The sequence below is a fragment of the Pyrus communis genome, chromosome 17 (genome assembly GCF_963583255.1).
Source record: "Pyrus communis chromosome 17, drPyrComm1.1, whole genome shotgun sequence".
NCBI lineage: Eukaryota > Viridiplantae > Streptophyta > Magnoliopsida > Rosales > Rosaceae > Pyrus > Pyrus communis.
The window spans coordinates 2,043,596-2,055,879 of record NC_084819.1 but is presented as its reverse complement, the minus strand read 5'-3'; the positions used below and the strand labels follow the sequence as shown (position 1 = coordinate 2,055,879).

General features: G+C 39.3%; 1 protein-coding gene across 1 annotated transcript; it reads left to right on the top strand.

Annotated features, from left to right (window-relative positions):
* The first annotated feature begins 1,071 nt into the window (after positions 1 to 1,071).
* LOC137722578 (disease resistance protein RPV1-like) lies at positions 1,072 to 12,284 on the top strand. The gene is made up of 4 exons (XM_068461615.1): positions 1,072 to 1,764; positions 8,774 to 9,881; positions 10,382 to 10,681; positions 10,770 to 12,284. Exons 1-4 carry the CDS (start codon positions 1,277 to 1,279, stop codon positions 11,979 to 11,981), a joined length of 3,108 nt encoding a protein of 1,035 aa, XP_068317716.1. The 5' UTR covers positions 1,072 to 1,276; the 3' UTR covers positions 11,982 to 12,284.

The following is a 12,284-nucleotide window of genomic DNA, read 5'->3' as shown; positions in this document are numbered from 1 at the left end:
AAGAGGAATACCACTAAATCGTAGTACTAAATGGCGTAATATTCTTCTTTACTTGTAGGTGATTAAGTGCGTAATTTTATGACCGACTTTCAGATATAGTGAATTTGATACTAATTTATTGTAACCAACTGATTGAGCGATTTGCTCAAATTTCCTCACCATAGTGCAGTTGTATTAAAAAACCCAATAATTTATTAAGAGGAGGGGGAAGGGTACAAAATTATTCAAAATTATTACAATAATTTAAGAGAGGAGGAATTCGAACCCGGGATCCATGGGTTAAACCAGCACTTTCTTCAAACACTGCGTGAATGATACACAACATACAAAGTGCTTATTATTGAAATCATGAATATTATAAATTACTTTGTAAATATTATTTCTCAAAAAAAAAATCAACGTAAGCTATGAATTCTGTTGCTGGCTACTGGCCCATTTTGGTGATTATTGAATTTGCAAAGATACTAAAGCCGCATATATCGATTCTGAAGGGGGGGGGGGGGGAAAAAGCCGTGTGTATGATGCATGGAAAATAATTTCGCGGGTTGTTGCAAGTTTTGGTGATTGATTGTTGCGTCCTGGCATCTTGTCACTGGTGTTGATGATTGTTTGTTGCAAATTGGAGCATGAAACTGCTATATAATTTCTCAATACAAATTGAACGATATGATGTCCATCCACGTTACATCAACCCATCGTGGCATCCTGGACTAATAGCGCACCAACTTCACCCAAATGCTACAGTAGTCCTTGTTGAGATCAGATTACATTGGATGCTCTGCTGATCAAAAGATGAAATCGAGCAACAAAGTTTGTACATAAAACGCGTAAGGCCCCCCGGGGGGTTCGAAAGTCTGTACATAAAACGCGTAAGGCCCCCCGGGGTGGGGTGGTGGGCGGTGGCGGCGCCGGGGCCTATTGGCTTACTGTGTGTTTGCCACTATTATGCATTGTGATTTGTGAGTAGTCAGCTAGCTTTACTAAAAGGTATGAACTGATGATGATGTTCCCCTTAATTTGTCTTTCTTCATGTGTGAACGCGTTGAAGCTTTCTACGCGGAAGGTAAAGGTGCTTCAGCTTCTTCTTTTTCCTCTCTTCGATGATTTTCTAGGAAAGCCTGAGCACCATAAAATTTTCAATAACTTAATAGATCTCATTCATCTCAAATATTCCGTTCTCTTTCTTTGACATATTATCAAGCGCTCGCCTCTTTCTCTTCTTTTTTACTCACAAGTTACAAGTCTATTGTTAGTTCCTTGAGAGAGACACAAACAGATGGATGGTATTGAAGCTAATATCCCCCCTGGTCAGGAAAAGTATGATGTGTTTGTCAGTTTCAGAGGTGAGGACACCCGCCGTGGTATTACCAGCCATCTTCATGCTGCCTTACTTCAGAAGAAAATTGAAACCTACATAGATTACAGACTTCAGAAAGGAGAAGAAATCGGACCTGCCCTTGTAGAGGCAATCGAGAAATCCACGCATTCGGTGATCATTTTCTCACAAAACTATGCTTCGTCCAGATGGTGTTTGGATGAGCTTGTGCATATACTCGAATGCAAGGAAAGATATGGCCAGAAGGTTATACCCGTATTCTATGACATCAATCCATCTGATGTACGAAAACAACACGGGAGTTATGCGGATGCATTTGCTCAACTTGAAAAACGTTTCAAGGACAGTATTGATAAGGTGCACAAGTGGAGGGTTGCTTTGAAGGCTGCAGCCGATCTGTCTGGGTTTGATTATTCAAACAATCACGGGTAAGTAACTCATTATTTAACTTGTATAAAATTATAAATTTTCTTTAAACTTGTGAGAATTTGATTGGATTTGGCAAAGCATTACTCTATTTTAAACTTGGGGAGGGGTGGGGCACTGTAGTTTTGCTGCAATGCAATTGAGGGGAGATTTTGGTTTTAACAAGACTTCATGCCCGTCCGTTGCTACGGGTCGAAAAATTTGTCAAGTAATTAAATCAAATCATAAAGAAGAGTGGAATTTTTCTTGTAATTTAGAAAACAACATCACATCAAAGTAACATGTAAAGAATGGAATAAAATAGAACATTTTAATAGACGGTGCAATCACAAAATATAATGTCTTTGCATAAAAAACATATGTAGAATGCAGTTCAATTAGCTTTTCAAACTTATTACAACAACTCTATTTACACATATTTACAGCAACTCTATCTGCACTTATATGTACAATCATATTAGTATTATTTTTACACAAATACTAATCAGCTTTTTCAAACTTCCTTGGTCAACACACACAGTTTGTTTTGCCCTCGTATGTATGCTTCTATGTTACAATTTAAAAAATAGAAGTTAATGTAAATCTAAGACATTTTAGTGAAGATGACGGAATAAAAGTGTAATTATTGAAGAGAGACTCTTAATTGCTAAAAACAATTGAATACTCAAGTGCATTTAATAATTAATAGGGAAGTGTTATTGACACTCATCTTATTCTACATTCTTCAAAGTGTATTTTCTTTCCAAATATAGAAAGTTTGGAGTGTAGAATGAGATTTTTGGAGTACTAATAACAATTCCCTATTTAATATAAGTTAAACACAAATATATGTTGATGTACGAATTTAAGTGTACCGGGAGAAGAAAAATAAAATTTCTTTTGCTCATGAATAATTAAAACTGACATATGTTAAAGCGTACATATGAAAGAAAGTGGACTTTTCAAATTGTTCATATCACATTTTCTATTAAGCTAACCACAATAGACTTTTCTATCACAATTATCTGCATCCAAGTATGAATAAAGGTTAACTAATGTGATTATTTTCATCCTATTGTAAATGGTAATATAACTTTCATTTTGCTGAATTGTAAACTGGGAGAAAAATATGCATAAATGTTGAAAAAGATTTGTAAGATCTTAAAAATGTAGAAAATGAGTAGCAACTCAACTGGTAAACGAGAAGGAGGAAAAAGTAAACCAATGACTGGGTTTTCATTTTTTGTGTCACTGCTCTTATCATATTTGAAGCAAGCAACCAAATAGCATATAATAATTCCAATTTCGATCCACCCATCACAATCCCTGACCTGAAACTAATTACAACTCTGCAGTATGTACTTCCTAAAGAATATGAACATATAATTGTCACGCCTCGATCCTGACATACGTCTAGGATCGACACGTGACATAGAGACGTAGCGAACATCTTAACATACGTACAAGATACCAAATGAAATACTAGAACTAATACCACAAAATAAACACGATAGTGAACTCTCCCCCACAAAATATATACAAATCTGTACATTCAAAATACACAACCCTCATTAGGGCCAAGACATGACCATAGGCGGTCAAAATATAAGTTCCAAAAGAAATAATACAAAGAAAGATAAAGGGGCAACCTAATCACTCTAAATCTTTGATCTTTGCACTGCTACCCCCATCGGCTCCTTGTAAATTTCCTCAGGCTTGTCACATGTATAATCAGTGCCTAGAGTTTGCGTTAACGCACCATAGCGAGTCAGAAAAGCTATCTTTTCTATGTCATCATCTTGGATCCTCAATTGATGATAACCAATCCGCAAATCGAGCTTACTAAAATATTGAGCACCTTGAAGTTGGTCAAACAAGTCATCAATCCTCGATTGCGGGTACTTATTTCGCACTCACTCTATATCCATATTAAGCTCACGATAATTGATGCGCAAACACATGATCTGTCTTTTTTCTTCACAAAGAGAATGGCAGCACCCTAAGGTGAAACATTAGGTCGAATTAAACCTTTATCCATTAACTTCTGTAACTGCGCTTTGAGCTCTCTGAGTTTCAAAGGCGCCATACGATATGGAGCCTTAGAAATAGGTGTTGTCTCTGGCATAAGGTCAATAGTGAACTCAATCTCCCTTATTGGAGGCAAGCCATGTAACTCTGCAAGAAATACGTTAGGGAATTCTCTAACTACTGGAACGGCATTAATTTCACTATTTCCTTGCTCAACGGGTATGACATGAGCCAAATAACCCTGACATCCGTATCTCATGAGTCGTCTAGCCTTGGCAACTAATACCATTACTGGTGGTGGAACAGGTTTATGAACTTTAGCAAACTAAAACGGAGGCTTATCAAGTGGTCGAACGGTTATCACTTTCTAAAAACAATTGAAATTCGCGCGATATATCGATAGGTAATCCATGCCTATAATGACATCTAGATCTCGCATCACAATAATCATCAAATCTGCTGACATCTCACCCTGATCCACCTAAGCCTCACAAGATCAAACTACTTGGTCAACAATATGAGGCCTCGAAAAATGAGAGGAAATGGAGTATGTCACATCCATCGTCTCAATAGGTTTACCCAAAGACTTAACAAAAGTACTTGATGTAAAAGAATTCTCAGCTCCAAGATCAAACAATGGCCTAGCAGGGAGCGAATCAAGATGATAGTACTTGTGACTATGTTAAGCTCAGCCTCGGCCTCCAAAGTGGATAATGCACAAACCTTGCCAACTCGCTGAGAACCCATTTGAGACGTCCCAACTCCATTGCTCTAGGCCCTAACTCGCTGAGAACTTCTTCCAAGTTGTCTGTCGCTTTATTGTCTGGTCATTTGCTGTACAATCCTCTACTGAACCAAGTCAGAAGGTGTAACATCCCATATCGCCCAAGGGAGTGATCCTTAAATGTATATTCCTATCCCTACCTAGCACAAGGCCTTTTGGGAGCTCACTGGCTTCGAGTTCCATGAGAACTCCGAAGTTAAGCGAGTAGCGCACAAGAGCATTCCCAAGATGGGTGACCCATCGGGAAGTTCTCGTGTGAGTTCCCAAAAACAAAATCGTGAGGGCGTGGTCGGGGCCCAAAGCGGACAATATCGTGCTACGGTGGTGGAGCAGGCCCGGGAAGTGGTCCACCTCGGGCCGGGATGTGACAATTTGGTATCAGAGCCTAACCCTGACCGCGTGTGTGTCGACGAGGACGTCGGGCCCCTAAGGGGGGTGGATTGTGACATCCCACATCGCCCAGGGGAGTGATCCTTAAATGTATATTCTCATCCCTACCTAGCACGAGGCCTTTTGAGAGCTTACTGGCTTCGGGTTCCATGGGAACTCCGAAGTTAAGCGAGTAGCGCACGAGAGCATTCCCAGGATGGGTGACCTATCAGGAAGTTCTCGTGTGAGTTCCCAAAAACAAAACCGTGAGGGCGTGGTCGGGGCTCAAAGCGGACAATATCGTGCTACGGTGATGGAGCGAGCTCGGGAAGTGGTCCGTCCCGGGCAGGGATGTGACAGAAGGTGCTCTAGAAGGCCTACTCTACGCCGAATATGCTACTGAGCCCCCAACACTAGTAGCAGGTCTACCAGCTCTGTTAGCAGTAGTCTGTGGGCAATCTTAAAATAGTGACCAGTCTTGCCGCACTGGTACAAGTCTTAGAACCATCTCTACATGCGTCATAGTGTCGGCGTCCTCAGTGAGTACAAATCCATGGAAGTGTCTTCTGTGGCTGGTATCGAGATCCTCTAAAATAAATTTTTGAATGCCTTTCAGAAAAAGTTTGGGGTCCGCTCATGTATGCGCTATGAGTACCTCCTCGAAAACGACTCTGAAGACTCACCTCAACAGAATGTTGAGAGCCTTCTCTAACTTAGCTTGGAAATCTCCATGAAAAGTACCCTGATTTTCTCTATGTGACAATCCATGAGAACCACTAAACGAGAATCTCTGGCATTTTTTGGATATACCCGAAAACGCATCAGATGACTGGCCCTCTGACCAGGCCCTCTTCCTTTGTTTTCCACTCGCTCGTGCCTCCATTCCTCATTAAGCTCTGTTGTGCATGCACGATCAATCGCCTGAGCGAATAAAGGCAATCCCTAAACAGATAACAGATTCCTTATACTAGGCTTGAATGCCATAATAAGTTTCTTCGTTTTCTTTTCCTCATAGAGGTGTTGAGAGAAACAGTAAAGTTAAGTAAAACGGGCCACATGATCAGCAACTGTGGTGGTGCCCTGCTCAATAATGGCGAAATCTACCTCCAGCTCATCCCAAAATGACTCTGAAAAATATTGCCCAAAGATGCAGTCTGAAATCACTCCCAAGTTAAGGGTCCTCCGACTACCAATAAAGAACGAGTGATATGCTGCCACTCGTAAGCCTACCTGTTAACATATACGCTGCAAGGTCTACCTACTCCTCAGGTGAGCATCGCAAAACGGTGAAAACTCTGGCGATCCAATTGGTCCAGGACTCAGTCGTTCATATATCAGTACTACCATCGAATGAAAGCAGTTTATAAGTACGAAACTCTCCATATAGAGACTTCTCCCTACTAGAAGTCGCACGTACGTGAGCCTGCATCAACTGTGTCAAATCATCAATGGCCTAAAAAGCACCATCGGGTCCATCATAATCGTGGCTAGCCTTTTTAATCAATAGCAGAAGTGTCGAGGACATCATCCCCAAGCGGCCGAACAACACCATGTGGGGTCGTCATAATATATCTAGTGCATAGAAGAATTCAACATAAGCATATACACGAAATTAGAGAAACGAATCCACACGACCTAATTAAGGTCTAGTACCCAACCTACCCAAGGCTTCCTCACTCTAAGGTTAAGGTATGGGAACCTAAACCTAAGCTTTGATACCACCAAAAGTTGTCACACCCCGATCCCGACGTACGTCCAGGATTGACACATGACACAGGTACGTAGGGGACGTCTTAACTACTTACAAGATACAAAATGAAATACTAGAACTAATACCTCAAAATAAACATGATAGTGGGCTCTCCCCCTCAAAATATATACAAATTTGTACTCTCAAAATACACAACCCTCACTAGGGCCAAGACATGCCTATAGACACTTAAAATATAAATCACAAAAGAAATAATACAAGGAGGGATAAAGGAGTAACCTAATCGCTCCAAGTCTCTGATCTTTGCACTTCTACCCCATCGGTTCCTCATAATCTACTCAAGCCTGTCACATGTACAATCAGTGCTAAAGTCCACGTTAGCGCACCCTAGCATGAATATCAAGATGTCACGTACTATCGTCGCCTAGGTCGAGGTCCAATTTGGCCGAGAAGTGGCCTGAAATCACCCAAGACCATCGGAATCCTAAGATGAGTGTTCTTCGAACCCCGAAACTCCAACCAATGCTTGGGCCTTGTTTCTAGGTTCAAGGACGGTCTATTGGTGGCGCTGGTCGAAAGAACAAGCTTCAGAAACGGCCAATCGCCATCGAATATTCACGGACCCGTTAGTGGAGTTTTTCGTGAAACCAAGGCAAAAATCTCGTCGAGCTTGTGGTGGAAGGTCGAGAAAAGCCAAACAAAATTGACAGAAATCACGCCGAAAATTGCAGAGGGTTCGAGTCAGAAGTCGGGTCACGAAGGGGGAATGGATCATGCTAGGTTCCCTCCTCTCCTCTCTGATTGGTCACCTCACTATCACTCGCTCTCTCTCCAATTAGCCATTCCCCTAAATTAATGGGAGCTTCTAGTTATATATTAAACATTTTTATTTTATTTTCTTAATCGAACTTCAAATATCCGTAACATCTTCGTTATCACTCCAATTTGCGAACGGCTTTCGTCCACGCGCTCATGGAATTGAGTTTGATTCTAAAACACTAATTGTGACCTCGAAAGGTCTACAAATTTTGAAAGATTAATTACAAAAAGTCATACCTTGTAACTATACAATTCAAATTCTAAAATTGACGGAATTAGAATGAAATAAAAATAATGTAAATACGAAATACGGAATTAAATAATAAAATGCATAATTAATAATGAAATTCTAGGAACGGAATTTCACATATACAATAAAGCAGCATGTTTGGTGAAATTTAGGGTCGTTTAATTGAACACCCAAAACGTTCAATCTTATACAAATGAATAGTGTTGCGACCTATAACCCCTTCAAACATTCAATAAAGCAGCTCCCTCTCTTTCTCTCTATGTAACCCTTCCACTTACCGAATCGCAAGTCTCGTACGAACAGGTCATACTTGCCCATGTTGACGGCTCCATCTCTCCTTCTCTCTCTGTAACACTTTTTTCAATCTCACCGACTGCAACCGCACCTCTACCTATTCTAAAATGATAATTGCCTACCCACCTTTTACCTCAGACCATTGGATCTAAAATCTGGATGGGCATTACGGTCATTTGCACATCGAATCAGGCCTTCCTCGTTAGCCACCCATAACAAAGCCCACTTTAGGCCCAAACACACCAATCATACCCCCGCGTATAGGAATTTTTTTTTTCAAAGGATAGAAATTCCGTAAATAAATCAAACTCCCCAATTGAAATTGCCCTATAGCTTAGCTACAAGGCCACCCCTCCCAACTTTAGGCTAGGGTAATTACGAAATTCCCATTTTTAGTGGGTTTGGGGAGGGGTGGCCCTGTTCCTTGGCCAAGCATGTAATTAGTTGTAGTTCATTTAAACGTATCCGATTTCTCTTTAGGGTTAACGATTTCATTAGGGGGACAAGTTCATTTTCTTCAAAGAGATAGTGGGTTGAATGCTATAATATGCAAGCTTACTTAGTTGTATTGTTGTTTACCTAAAAACAAATGTATTTCTATTTTAATATTGCTTTAATTTTATTTTGAGGAGAGAATACACAAGATTTCTTTTCTTGCACAAATATACGGTGTTAAAACTTTTAGTATATTTCTTTATTTACGTGACAACTTTTGCGACTAGCCTTTAGGGCTAACTATTGTTTTTTTCTACATAATCATACATGTATATATGCCAGGACGGAGGCAGATCTAATTAAGAATGTTGTCGATCATATTTGGACAAACTTGAATTGTGAATCATCATGTGATTTAGAGGACCTGGTTGGAATTGAAAGCCGCATTCAGCAAATTGAATCGCGGCTGGGCATTGACTCAAAGGACGCCTGCATCACTATAGGTATTTGGGGCATGGGTGGTATTGGCAAGACCACCCTTGCTGAAAATGTATTTCACAAACTCTCTTCTAAATTCGAAGCTTCTTGTTTTCTTAAAAATGTCAGGGAGAAATTAGAACAACCAGATGGACTAGATTGCCTGCAAAAGAAACTTCTAAGTGACATTTTGAAGGGAGAAAGTCTATCCGTAGAATCAGCTATTGTTCGAAGGAGGCTTAGAAGCACAAATGTCCTCATTGTTATTGATGATGTGAGTAGTCCACTGCAAATGCAACGTTTAGCTGGTGATCTTCAATGGTATGGCACTGGAAGTAGAATCATTATCACAAGTAGAGATAAGGACACACTTAGACAAATTGTTGAAGAGGAGAATATCTACGAAGTTAAGGTATTAAAATCAGATGACGCTCTTCAGCTCTTCTGTTTGCATGCTTTCAAGAATAATACTACTCGTAGAACAGATTATAAGGAGTTGTCAAAAAAGATCGTGGATTATGCCAGAGGCGTTCCCTTAGATCTTATAGTTCTGGGGTCCTTGTTCTTCAATTGCCAGAGCAAAGAAGACTGGGAAGATGAATTCAACAAATTGAAACGATTTCCTAGACAAGATATCCAGAAAGTGTTGAGAATAAGTTACAATAGATTGGAAGAAAATGAGAAGCAGATATTTCTGGATATAGCATGTTTTCATAATGGGAAGGAAGTGAAGGAGGTAGAACGAATGTTACGTATTCATGGATTCTTTGCGATATCGGGAATTAGAAATCTCTGTGATAGGTCTCTCATATCAATTTGTTCAGACAAATGGGAAAGGAAAGTCATAGAGATGCACGATTCGCTACAAGAAATGGGAAGGACAATTGTTCGGGAACAATGTATTGAAGATCCTAGTAAACGGAGTAGGTTGTTCACGAATGAGGAAATCTATCGTGTACTGAATGGTAATATGGTAAGAGCCAAATGCATTCAATGCTTTCTTTTCTTTTCTTTTTTAAAAAAAATAAATATATAGCAAACCTGAGAAGATAACACAACAAAATAAAACTCATTTATAAAAAGAAGTCAGATTCTTAAAATATTAATTTGATTGAATTTTATTGCAAAAATGCTAATCTTAATATTTATTTATACCATTATTTGTATCATCTCTCTAGTAGAGATGAGACCCCCATGCAATGACGGGTCCTACCTCTATTAGAAAGATAGTACAAGTGATGGTACAACTAAGTGATAAGAATAACTCTACTATTTTTTAATTGTGATAGGAAGTCTATGTAGTCTTTGTTATTTTATTAAAATTATCTTGGATATTTTACTAGAAACTTATACATCATTACCATCGCAAATACTCTAGATTATTCTATAACTTTGTTGAATTCTTTTTCCAAATAAGCATTACATTTTAACATGTTGAAAATATATACATTTAAACTTTGTTCTTATTGTCAGGAAAGTCCAATTGTTGAAGCCATATTCCTTAAATGGCATGAGAGTGAAGAGCGACGACCATGGAACTTGAAACTGATGTCAAACCTAAGAATGTTATTTGTGCATAATTTTCATATATTTGGCTTCAAATCCGCCGCTTCTATAGAACTTCCTGCTTCTGTAGACCTTCCCGATTCTCTTCGCTACCTTGACTGGTTAGAATATCCACGGGAATCTTTGCCGTCAAAATTCTCGTTGAAAAATCTAGTTGAGCTTCATATGCCATGGAGCCGAGTTAAGAAGCTCTGGAAAGAAGACCAGGTATATTATATGCCTATTCTAACTCTTGTATAAAATTAAGTGTAGAAATTATATTAATTCTTGATATTTCTCTCTACTCTTGTTATAGGGACTTGTCAACTTACAAGTGCTCGATCTACATGGCTCTCTAGATCTAACTGAAGTTCCAAATCTCTCTGGGAGTCTAAAAATTGTGGACATAAATCTCTCTCGCTGTGTAAGTTTGGTTGAAATTCCAGAGATGCCAGGAAATATTAAATACTTGGATTTATCTTACAGTGGTATAAAGGAGTTGCCCCAATCAGTTTGGTCTCACGAAAATATTTCTTACTTGAATATAAGTCATTGCAGAGACCTTGAGAAACTTCCAAGCAACATGTGTAAGCTGAAAGTCTCTGGTTCTTTTAATCTAGATGGCTGCACATCTCTTGCCGAGTTTTCTGAGCTTCCAAGGGATATAACTAAATTATCATTGATTCATTGCCAAAGACTTGTGAGTCTACCAACCAACATTTGTAAGTTGAAATATCTCAAGGAACTCAATCTCTCCAGCGTATTTAAACTTGAAAACTTTCCAAAGATCTTGGAGCCAATGGAACATTTGGAGTCTTTAAATTTAAGTGGAACAATTGCTCAAAAGCTGCACTCATCAATCGAGTTTCTCCATGCTCTCAAAATACTTGATCTACATGGTTGCGAAAGGCTTTCAAGTATTCCAAAGAGCATTTGTAAGTTGAAATATCTCGAGAAACTCGATCTCTCTCGGTGCCCCAAACTTGAAAACTTCCCAGAGATCTTGGAGCCAATGGAACATTTGAAGTCTTTAAATTTAAGTGGGACAACGATTCAAGAGCTACACTCATCAATCGAGTTTCTCCATGCTCTCAAAATACTTGATCTACGTGTTTGTATAAGGCTTTCAAGTATTCCAAAGAGCATTTGTAAGTTGAAATATCTCGAGGAACTCAATCTCTCTTGGTGCCGCAAACTTGAAAACTTCCCAAAGATCTTGGAGCCAATGGAACATTTGAAGTCTTTAAATTTAAGTGGAACAACGGTTCAAGAGCTACACTCATCAATCGAGTTTCTCCATGCTCTCAAAATACTTGATCTAAATGGTTGCAAAAGGCTTTCAAGTATTCTAAAGAGCATTTGTAAGTTGAAATATCTCGAGATACTCGATCTCTCCTGGTGCCCCAAACTTGAAAACTTCCCAGAGATCTTGGAGTCAATGGAACATTTGAAGTTTTTAATTTTATGGGGAACAGCGGTCACTGCTCCAGCGCGAAACGCGTTTCTCCCCGTGCTCCAATATATTTGATGTTCTTCCAGCGAAGGAAAAAATTTCGGTAAGTACAACATTGGTTGAACAGCTGTCAAAAATCCCTTTTTAAAACCACTGACAGATGTAAACAAGATCATAAAGTTAAAGGGTAGGGCAACTTATAGCTTCCAAAAGTCATGTTCATGGTCATACCATATAGCCTCATAACTGTAACCATGGACAGTGTTCATGCCTGCACTATCAGCTCGAAATGTCATATGCAATAACGACATGTTCTCTTTCAAGATAATGTGGCATGATGGATGGGTACTCATTCTATCAATCAAGATTGCACATTCA